Source organism: Alexandromys fortis, unplaced genomic scaffold, assembly GCF_014885135.2.
Source record: "Alexandromys fortis isolate MF-2015 unplaced genomic scaffold, M_Fortis_MF-2015_v1.1 scaffold_222, whole genome shotgun sequence".
NCBI lineage: Eukaryota > Metazoa > Chordata > Mammalia > Rodentia > Cricetidae > Alexandromys > Alexandromys fortis.
In genome coordinates, this window is record NW_026068108.1 from 1,003,338 (window position 1) to 1,025,888 (window position 22,551).

The 22,551-nt window shown below is 37.6% G+C and overlaps 1 protein-coding gene across 1 annotated transcript in view; it reads right to left on the reverse strand.

Moving 5' to 3' along the window:
• Positions 1-22,551, reverse strand: part of Ckap5 (cytoskeleton associated protein 5) — an 80,938-nt gene that overhangs the window by 22,320 nt on the left and 36,067 nt on the right. Inside the window, exons 10-25 of the mRNA XM_050124298.1 lie at positions 21,310-21,438; positions 20,086-20,268; positions 18,162-18,275; positions 17,602-17,712; positions 15,530-15,622; positions 12,980-13,165; positions 12,101-12,195; positions 9,429-9,486; positions 9,215-9,340; positions 7,533-7,672; positions 6,630-6,804; positions 5,612-5,725; positions 4,095-4,223; positions 3,086-3,280; positions 2,458-2,593; positions 344-432 (exon numbers count right to left, since the gene is read on the reverse strand). Of these exons, the coding sequence (XP_049980255.1) occupies positions 344-432; positions 2,458-2,593; positions 3,086-3,280; positions 4,095-4,223; positions 5,612-5,725; positions 6,630-6,804; positions 7,533-7,672; positions 9,215-9,340; positions 9,429-9,486; positions 12,101-12,195; positions 12,980-13,165; positions 15,530-15,622; positions 17,602-17,712; positions 18,162-18,275; positions 20,086-20,268; positions 21,310-21,438 (2,073 nt within the window). The remainder of the gene's footprint in view (positions 1-343; positions 433-2,457; positions 2,594-3,085; positions 3,281-4,094; positions 4,224-5,611; positions 5,726-6,629; positions 6,805-7,532; positions 7,673-9,214; positions 9,341-9,428; positions 9,487-12,100; positions 12,196-12,979; positions 13,166-15,529; positions 15,623-17,601; positions 17,713-18,161; positions 18,276-20,085; positions 20,269-21,309; positions 21,439-22,551) is intronic.

The window sequence follows — 22,551 nt, forward strand, 5'->3', positions numbered from 1 at the left end:
AAAAAAAAAAAACAAAAACAAAACCTAGATCATTTATATAAAAGTGTTTTGTAAGTTTTTAAAATAATTATAGTATTTGGGGCTGGAGAGATGGCTCAGCAGTTAAGGGTACTGGGTGCTCTTCCAGAGGACCAGGATTCAACTCCCAGCAACCACATGGGCAGCTTATAACTGCCTGTAACTCCAGTTTCAGGGAAACCAATCAAACAAACAAAAGTCACAGAAACTTCAATAAATACTGAATTTCCTATTATCAAGTGCAGTGATGTTCTTTCATATTGAGTGACTTGGTGTATGAAATTAAGACAAAAGAACTATATGTAAGTATGCAGAGTTAACACACCTTTGCTTTGGAAGAAACTCCTGGAGCTTTAGCCTTTTTCAGATCGGGCTTAGCTTCTAAGGTGCTGGAAACAGAATCTTCAACAGGGGCTTTAAGAGCAGGGAAAGTATGTACTATGTTAAATTAATATCACTTATCCTATGTACATTAAACACATAATGATTAAAAAAAACCTCTGTAGTCTTAAATGTATCAATATATAAAGCATTTAAAGATTTTTCCCCCTAGTCCTTTTTTTCTCTTCAAGTATCTCTTTAAAGGTTGGGCACAGTGGAACATGCTCGCTATCCTAGTACTTGGGAGATAGAGGCAGGGAGATTGGCTGCACATTTGAGAATATGATCTACATTGTGAAAGAAAGTAAGGGGATCAAAACAAAGAATATTTGGGAAAAAAAAACCCTAAGAAACTTGTTATTTGGAAAACTAATTAAGAATTTTTTTTTTTTTTCTTTCGAGACAGGGTTTCTCTGTAGCTTTTGGTTCCTGTCCTGGAACTAGCTCTTCTAGACCAGGCTGCCTCTGCCTTCCAAGTGCTGGGATTAAAGGCGTGCGCCACCTCCGCCCGGCACTAATTAAGAAATTAAAAACAAAAGGCAATAATAGAAGTTTGAGGTACTCTGCTTGGGTGAGTAAAGTTATTCCTAGAAGCCACAAGTTAACCTAAAACAAACAGGTAATTGCCATTGTTCTTGACAGCCTAAGAGCTAGATTAGATAATAAAACCTTATGGGTGAAAACACTATTCAGATGTAAGATAAAAAGAAATCATGTTTGAAATTAGCTGTAAGTTTTCTCCTTGTTAACTAATATTCACAGTGCTAGACACTGCTAAGCAGATAGCTGGGTTAGCAAACCCGCCAAGAATCTAATCTACATTCTGGGTTTTAGGACAGTTAAGAGTTATATAAAGACCCATCTCAAAAACAAACAAAACAAAACAAAAAAGGAAAAGAAAGAAATTTTCAAATAATTTTTGGAAAAAAATTCTTAGTATGTTTCAAGATTAATTCAACGAGTCTGCCTCTACCTTAACAATATTTAAACTTTAATTTTGAAAATTATATTAAAAATAATACACAATACTTTTTACCAGATTATTACTTCTTTAAATGTAGGAGCTGCCATCACTGAAATTATCTTCACAACAAGACTCCAATTAATGCTAACCCTGCTATACACTTGACCACAAGCTGTGCATGAGGTAAAATTTCTGACTCCACATCACCAGCAAGCTCCACCCCACTAAGCAGAAAGAAATTATCCTGTTAAAGCAAGAAATCTAAAAAACAAGTAGTTACAGGTTATAAATAGATATTTTTAAAAAAAAAATAGTGTTATTACTTTTTGATTTTTTTGAGACAGGGCTTCTCTGCGTAGCTGTGGCTGCCCTGGAACTTGCTCTGTAGACAAGACTGGCTTTGAACTCACAGATATCTGCAGGCTTCTACCTCCCAAGTGTTGGGATTAAATAAAGGCATGTACCACAATCACCCAGCTATATTATCAACTTTTAATATCAGGATTATTAATCCCAGCACTTGGGAAGCAGAAGCAGGCAGATCTCTTTGAGTTCAAAGCCAGTCTGTCCTATGGATCGAGTTTTAGGACAAAGCTACACAGAGAAACCCTGTCTTGAAACAAAACAAAACAAAAAACAGGATTATAAGATAATTTTTGACTCCGGATACAGATCAGTGGTAGAATGAGAATTTAGCATGAGCTCCAGGTTCAAGCTCTGATAAGTCGAGTGTTCTGCACTCACGTGTGACTAAGCAGAATTTAAAATTGGCTAGACCTTGTGAAAAAAAAAATCATTAACCTCCCAGGTTTCCTGTTGTTAAAGTACACTAAGCTAGATGTTCCCAACTTGTAAATAAAATAGGATGTCCAATGATAGAAATAGCCATGGAATAATTCCTGAAAGCAGTATGTCAACTACGACACCAAATATCTTTATGGCACAGAAAAAAATCAACACACCTTTAGCACAGTTTCTCACATAAGTACTTGACAAATATCTAGAGGAAGAGGCAAGGAAATGAAATGCAAAGATTAACTAACAGGTTGGCTGTGTTTTGGGTTCCTTCAAGTTATTGTCAAAGTTATTATTACCTGGTGTAGCCTGGCATTTGGCTGGAGCTGACCCTCCCATTGGTTTGGACATTGTCTTAGCAGGTGCAGCAGGCTTGGATGGCATGTTAGCTTTGGCCTTTTCTAGCATAGCCAGTACCTGATCTTTAGAAGTTGGCTAGAAAGACAAAGCAAATCAAAGATGACACAACGATATATTCATACTGAGACTATTAACAGGTCTGCTACCAAATAAACACCCGAGCTCCTACTTTTGGTTTACCAATGTAGTAAAGGAGCCAGCACGAAGCACAAAAGCAGCATACATTATGAAGTCACACACAAGTAACTACCATTCTAGAAGGTAACAATTTGTACTCCTGTAAGTCATCAGACTCTTCAGATCTATACTGCTAAACATTTTATTTTTGCTCTCATTAGAATTTCAGCTTAAAGCTGGCTGGATCTCTGTGATTAAAGGCCAGCCTGGTCTAAAATCAAGCTTCAGGACAGGATAAGCTGTTACACAGAGAAATTCTGTCTCCAAAAACAAAACAGAAAAGGAATTTCACATTGAGTCCCATGATAGTTGGTATGATCTTGTTTATATAAATTAATGTTTAATATTTTCCTAATAGCTTTTAACACTGCTAGCCACAAGAACCAGTACCTTTAGTTTCCCAGTGGCCTTGGCCATTTTTTCATATCCTAAATGCATCATAAAGAATGGCAAAGCATCTTGGGCCTTCTTTCGCACATCTCCATTGCGATCTTCCAGACAAGAATACAGATGAGGGACACAAAGGATGAGGTCTGTGGGAGTGGAACGAAGGGTAGGTAGTTTCTCAGCCAGCCAGCCCAGAAGCTGCCAAAAGAAAAAAGTCAAGTACTGTCAAGTGATTAAATACTATTATTAATGTCAGGCTTAAAAACTTTTGTTAGTCTCAGACACTGAATTATTTTTTCTTCAGTATTAGGAGTGGAACAAGTCTTTAACCCTAGCACTCAGGAGGCAGGAGCTGGTTGGTTTTGGTGAGTTTGAGGTCAGCCTGGTCTACACATCTAGCTCCAGGACAGTGAAGACTACATACAGAGATCTAATCTCAATTCCTGCCTCCAGGAAATAAAAGATGGGAGAGTAACTACTGGCCTCCACATGTGCACACACAAGGAGAATGAATTAAAAACAAAACAATGCAGACAGCTCTAGGAATTTGGTTATCATTTTTATTTACTTTTATAATAAGTTTATGCTTCAGTTCCCTGCCCCCGTTCCAGAGACCGGTTCTCATATGATAGCCCATGTTATCCTGGAATTCATTATGTAGACCAATCTGGCCTCAAATCTGTGCTGATTCCTCTTGCCTTAGCCTCTTATGTACCAGGACTACAGGAGTAACCCACCACTGTTAGCTATAAAATAAATTTGTTAAATTGGGCATAGTAGCACATACCTTTAATACCAGTAAGGCAGAGGCAGGTAGAACTCTTTCTTGAGTTTAAGCCAGCCTGGTTTACAGAGTGAGTTCTAGGACAACCAGGGATACATAGAGACACCCTGTTTCAAACTCCCACCTCCCCCCAGAAAGGTTGTTTTAACCATGAATACATAGTTATTATGGAGGCCATTTAAGGAGGTAAAAGGTGCGAGTAAAATACAAATTACTTATGGTACTAACCTCTTGCCTCAAGAAGGGATTTTCCTTTTTGAGCTCTTCAGAAAGATCTTCTCCCTCCAACCACTCCTTCATGCCGGTCTGTTCTGCCCAAGCATTCACGGTTGCTAGGGCAGCAGCTCGAACGTTGTTCTGTATTGGGAACAGAATTGGCAAAAATATCAAGTACAGTTTGGGGGGAGGGGGGTGAACAATGGAGGTTTCTCCTAAGGTCTCATGTACATATTTGACTATCTTCTCTGAGACTGAAACTAGTGCTGTTTGCACTGAAGACTTCAAAAGAAGGTGCAAATATAAAACACAAAATTGAAATAAAAAATCCTGTACTCTTTAGGCAAAATAATAACCTGGGCAATTTGTGTGTGTGTGTGTGTCTTGGTATTTTTTGTTTGCTGAGACAAAGTTTCTCTGTGTAGCTTTGGATGTACTGGAACTCATTATTTGGACTAGGCTGGCCTGTCTCCAGAGTGCTCGACTAAAGGCATGTGCCACTACTGCCTGACTAATCTGAGCAAATATTATGGAAGAATAATAAACATATTTTGTTTTCTGAATCTATGGGAAATTTTATGTCATCTCCTAAAGAAATTCTATATTAGAGACTTCAAACTGTTAAGAATTAAGCTAACAATGTGAATATTTGTTTTAATATTGACTTAAAATTGTACAACAGATTTAAAACTGAAAAGAAAAATCTAACTTCTCAAATCAAGTGAATTACACGAAAGTAAAGGACATCAAAATATTAAGCTAAGGGCTAAGAAAACAGAACACTTGCCGCCTTGAACGGCACTTCAATGAACTCTGACACTGTCCAATTATAAACAACTCACTCAAGTACCAGAAGAGCATCCTGTAGTAGTAGTTCAGGAGTGGGAAGGATACAAGATCCAAAATTCATATTCTTATTCCTTCTGTCAAAATTTTAAGCCAGGTGTGATGGCACACACTTTTAATCCCAGCACTTGGGAGACTGAAGCCGAAGACTCTCTGAGTTTGAGGTAAGGCTGGTCTACACAGAGAGTTCAAGGATAGCCAGGGATACGTAAAGAGACCGTATCTCAAGAACAAAAAGGATAAAACTAAACAAAAAATACCCAAACTAAAACCAAACCTTAATGATGTCATAATCATAAACAGCAATAATTTATTGAATGTTTATTATATAAAACAGGTACATCAAAATGCATCTTAATAAAATGTTTCAACTAATTAAATTAAATATATCAATTACTAGAATGTATTTCAATTTTATAAGAAAGAAATTTCATAAAGAAACTAAACCTAGAGGACTATCTATTTAAGGATCATAAACCTAAATGATGATACATCTGGTCACAACATAAATTCTGCCTGAAAGTTAGCATGTTACAATCTTTCTGCTAATATTATCATCTTTTTAAAAATTTAAGCAATTATGTGTGTACTCTAAAAGAGAATTACCAGGAATGTGGCTGGCTTATTACAGACTGGAAGTATGTATGGTACAGACTGGAAGTATGGTAGAAAGAGACTTTTACCTTGCTATCCCCAAGGACAGTAATGATAGGGATGCCTAAGTTCTTTACGTGTTGCTTGATGTTTGGACCCATGGCTACTGCCAGCTGCTGAAGGATATTCAATGTTTGTTGCACCTGAGGCAGAAAGAAAGATTCAAACTGTAATCAAACTTACTTAACTACTTAAAAGATATCAGTATTGTAACGCAAATCTAATTGAATTATGAATAATGTTTAGCCTCTTATTGGGCACTGCACTTATGTGCACAAAGTCACACTCAAAACACATTATATACATATATTTTATTTTATTTTTTGAGATAGGGTCTCACTATGCAACCCTAGCTAGCCAGGGTGACCTGGAACTCACAGAGATATCTACCTGCCTGTCTCCTGAGTTCCGTGACTAATGCATGTTCTACCATGCTTGGCAAAACACAAAAATTGAAATATAGAAATTAGGGCCCGCAAGATGGAATGGTACATAAAAGTGCCCACCATGAAGGCTGACAATGTAAGTTCAGCACAGAACCTGCAAGCTGTTCTGACTTCTATATGCACCCTCTTCCATACAATGACAACAAATAAGTACATTTTTAAAACAATTAGAAATTAAACAAAGCATGATGCTGCACATCTATAACCCCAGTACTGGGAAAAAAAGCTACAGAATTGTGTGGTGTCTGAGCGTAGTTTGGGAGACATAACAAGTTCAAGGCTATCATGGATTACACAGTGGATCTCCATCTTAAAATATAAACAAGAAAAATGTGTGACTTGGCATATTTACAAAATTAAAAAAGTTACACACAAAGGTATTTAGTATTGAATACCTATAAAAATAAATTCTGATATTTAAGAGAATTTAATTACTAAATTTGTGTATCTTCAGACACATTTAAGAAATACAAGGAATCTTTTCCGTACCTCAAAACAAATAACATGAACACCATTTTCACTAGTGAAAGTTACAATGAAAATGAAGCTTCTCTGGCAGCAGGGAAGGGGAAGAAAGAGAAAAGGCACATGGCCAACGTACCAAGATTTTATTTGAATCATTGAGTCGACCCTTCAAGGCAGTTGGAAGTTCACCTATATTTGGCTGGATAAATTTTGCTTCATTGATAATAGCTGCCACTTCATCTAGGCCTTCTTTCCTGATCTTCCAATTCTTGTCACCAATTTTAGATACCAATTCTGAAGTAACCTTGTCACTGTAAAACGCAAGGCATATTTTTAATTATAGACTCCTAAAAGATATCACCAAAATTCCCTTAATGAATTTAAAAAAAGGTTAAGATGTTAGTATAATGAATCTAGATATACTACTGCACAATTATAGTCTTAGCAATTTGGAAGCGAAGGCAGGAAGACAGTAGGGTCAAGGCCAGCATCTATTATTTGAGATAGTGAAAGCCCGGCTCAAAAATAAAACAAAACAAAAAACCAAAATAAAGGGACTGGAGAGATGGCTCAGAGGTTAAGAGCACTGACTGCTCTTCCTGAGGTCCTGAGTTCAATTCCCAGCAACCACATGGTGGCTCACAACCATCTGTAATGAGATCTGGTGCCCTCTTCTGGTGTGCAGACAGAACGCTGTATACATAATAAATAAAAATTTAAAAAATGTTAAAAAAAAAAAACAAAATAAAGTAAAAAAATCAAACAAACAGCTGGGCTTGGTGGCTTATGTTCACAAGCTTTTAGACCCAGCCCTCGGTGGGGAAAGGCAGGAGGATCTCTTTTGGTTCAAGGCCAGCTGGGTCTACCTAATGAGTTTACAGTTGAGTTCTAGGCACAGAGGTAGATAGCAAGACCCTGTCTTGAAAACAAACAAAACAAAACAAAAAGATAAAAGAACAAACAAACAAACAAACACTTAAACCCAAACTCTGAAACAGTATAAAGAATAAAATAAACCATTTCTTAGGGTAAAACTTACCTGATCTCTACCCTTGACAAGAGATCAACAACATCATTGCCCCCATCATCTGGTTCATCTCCATCTTCTACTTCATCTGTACCACTTGTGCTGTGCTTAGAAATTCCTCTGGTTGGAGTGGGAGGTCTTTGTCCCTGCATCTACAAACAAATGAATAAAACTAATGAATTTGAAGAACGACAGCAAATAGACTAAAGCAGGTGCCTATGTACAATGTTCTCATTTTCTGGAGTTAGATGGTTCAGCAGTTAAGAACACTGGTTGATCTTCAGAGGTCCTGAGTTCGCTTCCTAGTAACTATATGGCTCACAGCCATCCACAATGGGATCTGATAGTCTGGTCTAGAAGAAAGGTGTACATGCAAATAGAGCACTCATACACATATAATAAATAAAATTAAAAAAGTTTTCATTCTTTTATAATACTTGTTTTTGTTTTGTTGTTATGCTGGGGATAGAATCCAAGACCTTATGCACAAGAGCAAATGTTAAATATTTATATACAATACTGTAAAACATACTTTAATTGCTAGCTAAATTATAATTTTGAGATAATCAAGTCATTTTTATGGAAAACTATTAGAATTTGGCTTCTCAATCACTAAGTTGTCTTTTGACTTATATCTTTTAAAACAAAAGAAAGCAAGCTGTGAACACTTATTATGTTCAGTCTGAAAGCTACTCAAGAAAACTAGTTTTTGGGCTGGAGAGATGGCTCAGAGGTTAAAAGAACTGACTGCTGTTCTGAAGGTCCTGAGTTCAATTCCCAGCAACCACATGATGGCTCACACCCATGTATAATTAGATCTGGTGCCCAGAACACTATATACATAATAAATAAATTAAAAAAAAAACTAGTTTTTTTTGTTATTGTTTTGTTTTTAATTAAAAACAGAATACATTAAAGTTGCATTTTGGTCAAATGTGGTAGTGTATGCCTATAATCTCAGCTCTCAAGAGGCAGACGCAGGAGGACTGATACAAATTTGAGGCCAGCCGAGTCTGTAGAGCAATTTCAGACCAACTAGGACTACCCTATTTTTTTAAAAATTGCTTTTTAATACATTTTTAAAAAATAGGTATGAGACCCATGTCTGACATTACAAATATATAAAAAGAAAATCACTCACTCTAAAACATAATCATTCAGCTTTTCTTCATTACAAAGTCAATTTCAATTTCTTATGAATTCTTCCATGTATACTATAAAATCAAACAAATATTTAGTCCTCACGCCTTTTAAAAAAGTTTTATTTTTAATCGTATTTTGAGTGCAGGTACTAGCAGGGTCCAGGAGACTCTGGATATCCTTGAGCTAGAGTTACAGGTAGTTGTGAGCCATTCAACATGAGTGGTGCTAAGAAAAGAACTTGGGTCTTCTGGAAGAGCTCTTAACTAGTAGTTATCTCTTTAGGCTCTGTCTCCCTGCCTCAGACAGGGTTTCTCTGCGTGCAGCTCTGGCTGTCCTGGAACTTAGGTTCTGTTTTTGTTGTTTGTCACTTAGACAGAGTCTTACTACACAGCCCAAGCTGACCTTGAATGTTACTGTAGCCTACAATAACAAAATTCAAGAGTGCTGGAATCACGTGTATGTATGCCACTAACCTTGGTTAAAAATTTATTCTTAACTAATGTGACAATCTCAAGACCAAACGTAGATTGTACCATTTTTAGAATCTTTACCTTTTCAAACTCTGCATCTATCTGGGATAGGAGGGCAGGCTTCTCATCCTCAAAGAACATTCTCAAAGAAGGACCAACATAGAGATACATCACACCAAGCAAGGTGATGGCGGAAGTCCTCACAGCCTGCCAGAGAAAACAGTGAGACTTTGCAGAGCAAAGCAGCAGCACAGAAGTGGCTACAATGCTCCCACACATGCTGGGGTGTACTCACTGGGTTTGTTGCAGCAAGAGCAGTCTTAACATTGCTAATGAATGCTTTGACATTCAATCTAGAAAAAAACAAAGCATTTTAGAACTTATAACAAATGAGATCTTCAAAATATTCAAGAACTTACAAAACCAGATTTAAGGTTTGAGTACCACCAGAAAGTCCTCAGATATCCTCTTTCCTAAATTTAAAGTGAGATTTAAATACTATCTATACACTGATTAATCCCACTATGTTTAATTAAGATTCCAAAATCCACACTTAAAATTTTTAAAGATTTATCATCAGTGTGCATGCATGTATTGGAGACACAGGCCAGTTGGAGAGGTCAGATGAGAACTTGGGTTAGATCTTCTGGAACTGGAGTTACAGGCAGTTATGAGCCACACAACATGGGTGCTAGGGATTCAGGTCCTCTGGAAGAATGCTCTTTAACTGCTGAGTCATCTTTCCAGGACAGAGGACCATTTTGCAGGATTTTTCCTTCTACTTTTATGTGGGTTCGAAGGACTGAACTCAAGCCACCAGGACTTCCTGGCTAAACTATCTTATACTGGTATCCTACAGCTAGTACAAAACTCTCCAGAACTATAGATTCATACACATATATATCTGCTTAGTCACATTTCAATTTCTATGTCTAGTAGACATCCTACATACACACCAACTCCCAAACTTATGCCTTCCAGGCTTCTGTAACTCATTTCAGACCCACATTATTCTCCCAGCTCTTGAGGCCATCCTTAACTCCAGAATCATCCTGATTCAATATCTATACAAATCTACTTTCAAAATATATCCTTAAGTACAGCACTTTCACTTCCATAATCTATATGCAAACAACTATTTCTTGTCCCCCCCCCCCCCCCCCAGTTTCTCTCTGTAGGCTTGGCTGTCCTGGAACTCAGAGACCAGGCTGGCCTCCTTCACAGAGATGCTTGCCTTTGCCACTGAAGTGCTGGAATTAAAGGCATGCGTCACCACTGTTTCTTACAGCATTATCTGAATAACATATTAAGTAGTCTCCCTGTTTTTTACTATCTGCCTTTTGACTTCAGTCTTCTGTCAAAGCTTTCTACATCCAAATGTTTGCAGTTCTGGGGAGTGAACCCAGAACCTCATACATGCTAGACTCTACCACAAAACTACATTCTAGCCCTGCTTAAAAATGCTTCTTTGTTTTCCCAATTTATTCAAAATGTTGAGGCCCTAGACGTCTTGCTCTCTTTCCTTCTCCAGTCTTATTTCCTACTACTTTTTAATCATATTTTACTTTAGCTATACTTTGAAAAACATATACTAGTCATTACTTTTATTTTTGAGACAACGTCTCACTATGTAGCCCTGGCTGGACTTGAACTCACAGCAATTCTGCTTGCCTCTGCTTCTGTCTTTTGTGTTGCTGGTTATTAAAGATGTATGCCACCATCCCTGACCCTTATTTCAGCATTTTGTAAGCTACTAAGTGGAAGTTACAGCAAACAAACAAACACCCCAGAACAAGAAGGCACAGAGAAAGTAATGTAATAAACAATATAGCATCTATATCCTTTCCTTTAATTCAGAATGTCTTGGCATTGGCAATTTCCTAGCTATGATGTTAAGCTTTCTATGCTTTATTTTCTTCATCTACAGAGCAGAGAAAAAAATACAGGTATATGAAAATTCCTCTAGAAAGTCCTGCATAGAACTAGCATACACTGACAGTTCCAGCATAGAAAGCTGTGGCAGGGCTTAAATGTTTCCAGGAATCTGAGACAACCCAAGGCAACAGAATGAATAGCTGTAGGCCCAGTGACGTGGCTTGGAGGGGACAGGTGTTTGCCATCAAGGTTGGTGACATGAATTTAATACCCAACAGCCACGTGGTAAAAGAACCAATTTTTATAAGTTATTGTTTGACCTTATGTATGTCCTGTGGCATGCACACATGAATGTGCATGCACACCAACTCCCCACACAAGAAGTATAATTAGTAGGCCTAAATATAATTACAAAATAATCAACAACTATGTTCATTTAAAAATAGCAGGGTGTTTAAACAATTAAAAATTTTTATTGTAGGATTTTATCCAAAAAAGAGCCCTTTTAGGCACTAAATTTGTGTAGTAATTTTGAAATGTATCTAACTACATAATTGAAACTATGACAGTTTTCTCTGTGACAGCTATTAACACTTAAGGAAAAAATAACTTAGGGACTGGCATGTGGCACTATGATAGAGCATTGGCCTACCATGATCAAGGCCCTGGTTGCAATCTCTAGAATGTCTATTAAGTAAAGGGCTTAATAGGCCTCTGCTACCAAGCCTAAGGATTTGAACTTGAGTTCCCATGGCTCACATAGTTGAAGGAAAGACTAATTCTTAAACGGTGTCTTCAGACTGTCATATGTACTTACCTCATGGCATATGCCACCTGCACCTCCCAAGACAGAGAGACATACACAATCCTGAATAATTTATATATATTAATCTATATACACTCTTCTTTTAGTAGATATTAAAATGTAGAATACAAGTCAACACAGACATTTCAGAACAAATGTGCTTTGCTTTTATGTAAATTAGACAACCAATTCCAGTTCTTCAGAAATAAGCACAGACAGTGAAAAAAAAATTAACACTGGAGACTTGGCAAAATATTTAATTATATTCCACTTTTTTTCTGACTTACCCAGAAAAACCAAATTCTTTTATTGCATTTGATAGCCAATTAAGAGTTTCTGACTGATTTTTAGGATTCTTTTGTAAGAAGGCCATTGACATCACCTGAAACAATGGAAAACATGATTAGACCTCCATTGTGTCTCATATTTCTACAGAAGTGAACCATGGCTCTAATGTAAATATGTATCAAATTTTTATCAGGTGATAACTATATGAAGCTGTGAACAGAAGATGTAAATTACCCTAAAAACCAAGGTGACTTTTTAATAATTTCATTTTTATATTTTTATCTTATGTTTTACATTGTTGTTTTGCCTGCATGTATGTCTATGTGAAGGCGTACAATCCACCGGAACTGGAGTTTCAGTTATGAGCTGACATGTAGGTGCTGGGTATTGCACCCAGGAAGAGCAGCTAGTTTTCTTAACCACTGAGCCACCTCTTCGGCCCCAGAGGTGATAGAATTTTAAAAGTATTCCTGTATAAAAATTTTCATTTACTGATCATTTTGAATTACTATTTTTTTTCCAAGACAGGGTTTCTCTGTAGCTTTGGAGCCTGTCCTGGAACTAGCTCTTGTAGAACAGGCTGGCCTCCAACTCACAGAGATCCACCTGCCTCTGCCTCCCAAGTGCTGGAATTAAAGGTGTGCGCCACCACCGCCCAGCTTGAACTATAATGCTTTATGAGAAAACAAATGTCATCTTTTATAGTAAGTTGCAGGACAACCAGGGTTACACAATAAGATCCATCTCAAAGACAACACCAAAAGAACCCCACAGCATAAAACAACTTTACCTAAGAATTACCAGTGATTGGTAGGCAAAGATTAAAATCCTGGGAAAATCTGGGACAATGTAGGGAAAGAGAGCTCTGTGTTACTAACCTGCTCAGCTGTCCACGGCAGCATGCACGCTTCAGCTATCGCCGTCAAAGCTTCTTTAGCATTGTTCCCACATTTCACATCTCCAATCTTGTCTACGAGCCCATCTAATACAATCTGAGCAGAAGTTTTAGAAAAATTCCCTTTTTGGGCAACCAAGGCAACTATGTGAAGCTTCATCTGCATCACCTGAGCAAGGATAAATATCAGAACATTATGAGGGGGACAATGACATTCAGCTATTTACTCACACAGCAACTGGAAGATGTAATATCTGTAAGATAACCGAACGATAATCAAATATTTAAACAACTAAAATAATTTTTATCCCTTGTTATTAAACTAGCTAACTGACAATGAATACAGGGGAAAAAGCACATGCCACTCAATGTTTTAAAATAAGAAAACTTGGGCAGCAGAGATGGCTCAGAGGCTAAGAGCACTGATGAACAACAGGAAAATAAAATATGGTCTATCTATACAATGGAATGTTATATGGCAATAATATGCATAGGTGAACCACAAAAAAATCACATGGAGTCAAAGTCAACACAAAAGGAACAATTTTAGGCCGGGCGGTGGTGGCGCACGCCTGTAATCCCAGCACTCGGGAGGCAGAGGCAGGTGGATCTCTGTGAGTTCGAGACCAGCCTGGTCTACAAGAGCTAGTTCCAGGACAGGCTCCAAAACCACAGAGAAACCCTGTCTCGAAAAACCAAAAAAAAAAAAAAAAAAAAAAAGGAACAATTTTATTAATATGAAGTGCCCAGAAGAGGTGAACCCTTGGAGACAGAAAATATAAATGACAGGGAATTTGAGTTGGAGTGTTATGGGGAATGCTTGTTACTAAGCATGGAATTCTTGAGAATGATGAACATACTCTAAATCAGTGGTTATCAACCTTTCTAACGCTTCCACCCTTTCTTCAATACAGTTCATGCTGTAGTGACCTCCATCATACAATTATTTTCATTGGTACTTTATAACTCTAATTTTGCTACTATTGTAAATCATAATGCAAATATCTAATATACAGGATATATGATATTCGACTGTGAAAGGTTCGTTTGATTCTCAAATAGGTGGTGACCCACAGGTTGAGGACCACTGCTCAAAATCTGGTATTGAGTCATTTAAAACTGAGTTATATACTCTCAGCTGGGCGGTGGTGGCACACACCTTTAGTCCCAGCACTCAAAAGGCAGAGGCAGGTAGATCTCTGTGAGTTCAAGGCCAGCCTGGTCTATAAGAGCTAGTTCCAGGACAGGCTCTTAAAGCTACAGAGAAACCCTGTCTCGAAAAAACAAGATATAAAAACAAACAAACAAAACTAAGTTATACAGTCTCAATAATGTTATAAAATATCTTCATATAATTTTTGTTAACTCATATGTAGTAGTGCATACCTATAATCAATCCCAACACTCAAGAACCTGAGGTGGGGTCCAACATCCAGGTGTGGCAAGAAGAAAGAGCCTGAGAGGGCAGTTCCGCTAGCTTATTGGTACCCAAAGCAACGCCCCACCTGGTCCAGCCTTTCAAATGCTAAAGGAGGTTTCCCCATCAGGGGACAACAGTTTTCAATGCCAGTATGAGGCTCATGATAAGAGCCTATCTCAAAAAATAAATAGGACTGGGAAGACGCCTCAGGTGGTAGGCAAAATGCTAGCTGCACAAGATGAGAACCTGAGTTCAATTCCAAGTATCCATGTAAATAGCCAGGTATAGTGGTGAATACTTATGAGCTCAGTGATGGGGAGGCAAAGGCATGGATTGCTGGGGTTTGCTGGACAGATAGCAAATTCAGTGAGCCCCAGGTCTCAGTTAGTGTATATGTACACATATACACACAATAGATAAAAATTCCTTGCTATGGTTCTAATATAGAAAAATATTGGCTAAAATCAGGCATTCTTTCACCCATCTTTCAAAGGTCATATCAGAGAGAGGGAGGGATCTCTGGAACATAGAAAAAAAACAGAGAGGGGTAGGCAGAGTAGCAAACACAGACTAACAAGATGCCAAAAATAAAACATACACATTCTAAGATTATTCAGCATGAAGTCTATTTTAAGTACACCTAGTGATAAACCCTGAATCACCTTAAAAATAATTTTTTTAATTATTACTGCATGCGTGTCATGGAGCATATGTCAGTTTTCTACTTCTACCAGAGTTTCCAAAAAAAAAATCAGGTCATCGGACTCGCATGGCCAGTGCTCTTGCCCACTGACTGTATCATTTCATTTCTTTTTCTTATTTTCTTTAATTTTTCCAGACAGGGTCTCACTATATAGCTCTGGCTGTCCTAGAACTCACTATGTAGACCAGGTTGGCCTCCAACTCAAGAGATCTGCCTGCCACTGCCTTCTGAGTGCTGGATGAAGGGCGTGCACCACCACTGCCCGCTGTTTCAGTTTTCTAAACATCTCCTTACACTCATTTTTTCGAGAGTAATAATACTCTTAACCTTCTAATTACACAGATTGTCTCATACAATGCTATGATAGAAACTATATAAGTAAAAGACAGTAATGTACAACTTAAAAATACCTGAAAATTAGTTTCTTTCCATCCAGGTTTCTTGGCTAGCATCCTCACTAATGCCTGGCATGGCATTTCAGTTCGCTCCATTAGTTCAACAGCCTATAAATAAAATAAAAAAGTCAGAGGGTTAAAGTCCCAAGTAAAGGGTAGATCCTAGAGTCACGTACATGGCTATTCATGAAAAAGGAACGAACTAAAGCTGGGAGAGTTACAGAGGGAGCTCAGTTAGCTTCCACTGTGTTTCAGCTCCCAAGCTAGGTACTTGGAGAATGGCTCTTGTACTACCAATCATTTTCCTAAAATTCACATTTTAGGAATTCACATTTTTTCATTTGCCCAGTGTGTGCTATTAACAGTGCAGCAGGGTGAATATGACATTTAAGATGTACAAGTTCAGGTCTGAAGTACAGAGGTGGAAGATACAGGGATAAAGGTTCCTGTCTCAAACTTCACATTCCTTTTTCTACATCTCTCCCATAGAATCATGACAGGATATGCTAAAATGAGTTATCATGTATCATCCCTGTGATGGCTATTCTCAGTTGCTAATTTGACAACATCTGGAATTAACTAAAACACAAGCAGCTGTGCACATTTTTAAGGATTTTTCTTTTCTTTCTTTTTTCTTAATATTTATTTATTTATTATGTATACAATATTCTGTCTGTGTGTATGCCTGCAGGCCAGAAGAGGGCACCAGACTCTGTTACAGATGGTTGTGAGCCACCATGTGGTTGCTGGGAATTGAACTCAGAACCTTTGGAAGAGCAGGCAATGCTCTTAACCTCTGAGCCATCTCTCCAGCCCCTCTTTTTTTCTTTTTGAAACAGGGTCTCTATACATAGCCCTGGAAGAAACATATCATGTAGACCAGGGTGACCTCAAACTCAAAGAGGTCTCTGCCCCCTGACTACTGGGATTAAAAGTTTACACCTGGCTTAAAAATTTTTTTTTTTTGTTAGTTTTTTTGAGACCGCATCTCACCATGTAGTGTGAAGGATTTTTCTTTTTCTTTTTCTTTTTTTTATTTTTCTTAATTAAATAAATCATTTAAACTGGGAAGACTCCTGTTAGTCCAGATATTTTGAGATGGAAAGACCTACCCTTAATCTGGGTCCCAAATTCTGCCAGCAACCTATAGAAAGGACATAGGAGACGGAAACTTCTGTCCTCAGCTCACTTGCCTTCATTACCATTGCCACATCCATTCATTCGTTCACTAGAATTAGCGCCTATTTCTTCGAGATTCCAGCATATAATCAAGATCAGCTAAGACACCAGCTTTGTGGATTGAAAAACTACTAGATTCCAGGACTTTCTGTTAGTAGACAATCATTGTTAGACTATCTGGATCACAGATGGTAAGCTACTCTAATAAATCCCATGTGTTTGTATGTGTGTGTGTGCATCGACATATATCCTATCAGTTCTGTTCCTCTGAAGAATCTTAATACAATTATAAAAGTTTGGACGGTTCTTCATAACAATATATAATGTGTTTTCCATTAACAAATCGTGATGACAAAGGATGAAGTACAGAAATAGACAAAGACTTAGTTATTTTAAGTGGCAAGCTCTGTTTGCTTATTACATTTAATAACAAATAGTTTAAAAGTTCATCTAAGCCTTATGATACACAATAAAAACCCAATTTTCTTTAAAAAGTAGTAAGTTTCAAGGTTAGAGAAGTTAGAATTTAAAAGGATGTTGAAAGATAACCCATAGGGTTATGGAGATGGCTCAGAAGTTAACAGCACTAGTTGTTCTTCCAGTGGACCTGAGTTCAATTCCCAGCAACCACATGGTGGCTCATAGCAATCTGTAATGGGGTCTGGAGCCCTCTTCTGGCCTGCAGGCATACACGCAGTCAGAGCATACATAATCAATCAATCAATCAATCAATCAATCAATCAATCTTAAAAAAAAAAAGATAATCACTAACCAGTTACAACAAAAAGCCCAATTTCATCTTAATCAAACATTTACTATTTATAAAACACAGCAATTAATTAATTTGGCACTTTCATTGCTTCTACATAATCTAAATTTTACACTCTATTTCATCCTTGTACATGTACCTTTTGGAATTCTTCCATGCAGGCTAGCCTTTCCTTCCAGTTGCTACTGTCTAGAAGCTGAATACAGGTTGGGGGAAGAACAGCTGAAGCCTTTTCTTCACATACTTCAATCTGCAAGATGGCAACATCATAATGAGAAACTATTTAAGGAACCAAATGGCACAAATATAAAAGTTACCCAGCCCAAATTTACTACTAGTACAGGTACACTATAGCATCTGAGTCTTCTTCCATGAAGAAAATTCTAGTCAAGAAAATATCTACCAGCAGCTGAAAGATAGCAATATACTGTATGTTAAAGAATTCAGGGCTGGAGAGATGGCTCAGTGGTTAAGAGCATTGCCTGCTCTTCCAAAGGTCCTGAGTTCAATTCCTGGCAACCACATGGTGGCTCACAACCATCTGTAATAAGGTCTGGTGCCCATTTCTGGCCTGCAGACATACACACAGACAGAACACTGTATACATAATAAATAAATAAATTAATTAAAAAAAAAAAAGAATTCAGCAATTCCCTCCACAGCTTTAACTTCCTACCGTTTCTACTGTGTAATACTCACCGAGAGCTCTGGCTCCACTATTTCTTTGGTCTCCAATCCTTTCTTACTCTTTGTTCCAGTATTTGCTGAACCACCTGGTGCAGCTGTTTTGCCTTTCTTAGGTGGTCCACCAGCCTAAAAGAAAAATTTTAAACCATAAACCACTTAAAATTTTATAAAAGTAGTTTCGTTTTTACATTTCTTATTCCTTTTTATTTTATGTTTTATTTAAATAACATTTTTCATTTACTTACATACCAATGAGTTTCTCCTACCTCCTCTCCTTCATACCCCTCCCTTTTCTCATCTTAAAAATTTTATTGAAATGAGACCACCTCAAAAATAAACATATTTTCATTGTCTATAGAATTTACCAAATGTCAAACACAGAAAAACCTAAAGATCATCCATGGACTACCTGGCTGATCTTCAGGTTGCATATTAAAAACCTCTAATTCAAAATGAGTTAGTAAAACAAACAAAATAAAAATGATGAACTCGGGCCTGGTTGGAGAGATGGCTCAGTAGATACAAGCATTTGCTTTTCTTAGAGAATACTGGAGCCCAGTTCCAAGGAACCACATCAGATTGATAACTGCCTGAAACTCCAGCTACATGGGTTCTAAAGACTGCTTCTGGCCTCCATGGATTGTCACCAGTCCACATACAAAGTAAGTCTTTAAGAAAACAATCTAGAAGCTGGGCCAGGATGACACATGCCTTTAACCCCAGCACTAGGTAAGCAGAGGCAGAGGCAGGTACATCTCTGTAAGCTCTAGGCCAGTCAGTTTACATAGTTCCAAGACAGTCAGGGCTATGTAAAAAGACTCCATCTCAAAGAACAACAACAAATGAACTAGAATTATACTATATTTACAAATTAATTTGAGATTAACAATCTGATCTCTGATGCCTGTGATTCTATTTTTAAATTTTTAATATATACTATTTCTGGTATGGGTGTGTGTACACTTCTTAGCACATACGTGGAAGTCAGATAACAACTTACAGGACCTGATTCTCTCCTTTCTCCAAGGAATCTAAGGACTGACCTCAGGCTGTCAGTGTTAGTGGCAAACACCTTTGACCTGATGAGTCATTTGTCCAGCCGTACATATTTACTCTGGAGGTTGAGGGGAGCGTGGGACAGAAAGGGATGGATGGACATACACTATATGAAGATCAGATGGAAACTTACAGAGTAAGTTCTCTCCTTCCATCACATAGGTCCTGGTGACCAGATGATCAGCCCTGGTATTTACCTAATGATTTAGCTCTATAATCTAAACTGTAAACTTAAAAATAGTTAAAATGTTTACCACAATAGGAAAAAAAGACATAAGTATACTTTTATTTCTAGTCAGATTTTTAAAGAATAAAATTTTACATCTATCTATCTATCTATCTATCTATCTATCTATCTATCTATCTATCTATCTATCTATCTATCGTGTGTGTGTATGTGTGCGTGTGTGTACATACTCTAGTTCATGTACTTGAGTTTTTTCTCTCCTTCCACTGTGTGGATACCAGAGACTGAATTCAAGTTATCAGGCTTGGAAATAAGCACCTTTATCCACTGAGTCACCTTGACAGCTTCCAGGCAGGTTTTAAAAGAGAAAAATGTACTTTAAAAAAGACATAATACTAAAAAGAGACATAATGCTATGTCTTTATTAAAAGCTGTTCTATTTGCAATGTGGTCAAGGAATCCATTTCTTAAATCATATTGGAAGAACAAATATGAAACCCAGGCTCCATCTTACTAAATTCTAATTTTTAAGCTATTTATTAAGCCAACTATAAGGTGGCACATATCTTTAATCCCAGCACTTGGGAGACTAAGGCACAACAAGTACTGTGATTTCAAGGCATGACTGGGCTAAGCAGTAAGCTTCAGACCAGCACGGATTAGAGTAAGATCTTGTCACAAAAATCTATTAACCTTAGTAGTAGGTGCTTTTTTTAAAGGTCCTGGTTTGGGTACTGAAACATCCTTTGTGTCTTTGTCCCCTGCAGCTCCAGATGCAGCAGCCCTTCCTGGTATAGGCTTGGAGTCCTTCTTTTCAGCTGTAGAACCAGCTTTTTTACCATGAACCAGCTCTACTTTTTCTGAACATTCTTTGATCTAGATAGAGAAAGCAATACGAACGTTATTATGTTAACAACTTTAAACATAGTCATTACATTATTACTTAGAAGTCATTAAACCACAACTATACATAAGAATTCAGAAAAAAATTATCTTTTTTTTGGAATTCTACTGTGACATTCTTGGTACTGCATATGACTTATGCTTTATTTCTTCACAAATTATAAAAATACCTACAACAGACATAATTTTGATGAAAAACATTTGTATTTAGGAAAGTACATTTCTATATTACATCTTCTAAAGATTGGTTACTCAGTTTAGCTGGGTTGTAATTTGAAAACTTTTTTTCTAATATTGTATCACCGCAGCTTAGATTGAAATTTCATCAAACAGAAGTTGCCTGAAAACTTTGTTCTGAGCTGTCATTAGAGAATAAAGTAATTCTGAGTTAATTATCAGTGTTTTCTTGTTTAGTAATACAGAAAAGACAAAATTGGTAACAAAAAAAATTCCAGAGAGCACCCTCCAAAACTGATTTCAAATGATTTCACATATTTGCAACATAAATTATTTTTCTTACAGAAACCGGCAATAAGAGTCAGACATAGTGGCACACACCTTTACTGCTAGCACTCAGGAGGCAGAAGCAAGTGGATCTTTGGTTTCAAGACTGGCATTGTCTACAGATTGAGTTCCAGGACAGTCAGGGCTATCAGAGAAACTTCTGCTATAGAAAACTTTTAACTTTTATTAAGCTCATTATTTGATGATTCATATACATACATACACATACAGTGCATTCCAATTCCTGGAACACTTATCTACTCATAATTCTCTCATCCCTATTACTCACACCACCCTCTGTACAATTCAATCCTTTCCAACATTAATGCCTTTTTGTATCATTCTTTAACATACAGAGTTTAACCAGGGCCATCTGTGTGACCATGGGTATGGAAGTATCCATTAATGCATGGTGTGCTGAACTGAAGACAATGTCTGCCCCTCCTCCAGAATCTGTCAGCAGCCAGAGAGGTGTGGGTTTGCAAATGGCAATGCAGAGAGATAACCTACCTTGTCAAGTTTGAGCTTGTCAACATCAGCTAAGAATGGGTTTACCGCTTTCTCACCAACCACCTTCAAGGCAGTACCCAATGCTTCAAATGCGGCATCTCTGACTTCAGGAGCAGAATCACTGATGTGCTATATAGAAGTAAAGTATTAAATACATACAAAGAACTCGTCACTATTAATTTTATTCTAAACAATAGTTGCTGGATAAGAATTTTCCCTTTACAACTTACTGAGGTTAAGTGTAGCTTTTCTTTTCCCAATTAACAGTTAATCTTTTACAATCCTTCCTAGGTTGAAGAGATCTCTAGTTAACCTATTTGCCAAGTAAATGTCATTTTTTTTAATGTAAATAGTTTTCTTTGATGTGTATGAGTGTTTCGATTGCATGAATGTATGTGTACCATGTACATGTCTGGTGCCAACAGAGGTCAGAAGAGGGAGTTGGGCCACCTAGAACTAGAGTCACAGACAGTTGTGAACCACCATGTAGGTGCCAAAAACCAAACCTGGATTCTTTATAAGAGTAGTTCTTAACTGCTAAGTCATTTCTCCAGCCCCTGCAAATGCTTAAAAAAAAAAATTACACACACACTAAATTTATTTGTGTGTGTATATATATATTCATATGTATATGATGATAGCACACGTGGAGGTCAGATGACAACTTCATGGAGTTGGTCCTCTCCCTTTACCTTCAAAAGTGATCTGGGGATTTAATTCAGGATGCTTGCATGACCTCTGATGGAGGAAGGTAACAGAATGGCTGCCCAACGTGAGGCTAACGGAAACCACAAAAAGCCTTAGAAAGCTTGGGAAAGAGTAAAGCATGCATGTTTTCTTGGTAGCAACAATTTTTTCGGGTCTACTCTGCTTGCTAGAGGCAAGCAAGCGCTCTCATCTAAGAGAGGCTTCCTGACTCAGCTTTAGCTGCAAAACCCTTGCAGCTCATTAAGAGGTCCTGCCACGAAACACTTAAACAGTGTTGATGAAAAGCTGAACGTATGCTTTTCGGTTTTCAGCCGTAGCAGGAAAAAAGCTGTGCTGTTTTAAAAATGCTGGCTTTATATTTATGGTTGTGAGCCTAGCCTTTAATGGCTGAGCCATCTCTCCAGCCCTTGCCTTTAATCCCAGCACTCGGGAGGCAGAGGCAGGCGGATCTCTGTGAGTTCGAGACCAGCCTGGTCTACAGAGCTAGTGCCAGGACAGGCTCCAAAGCCACAGAGAAACCCTGTCTCGAAAAAC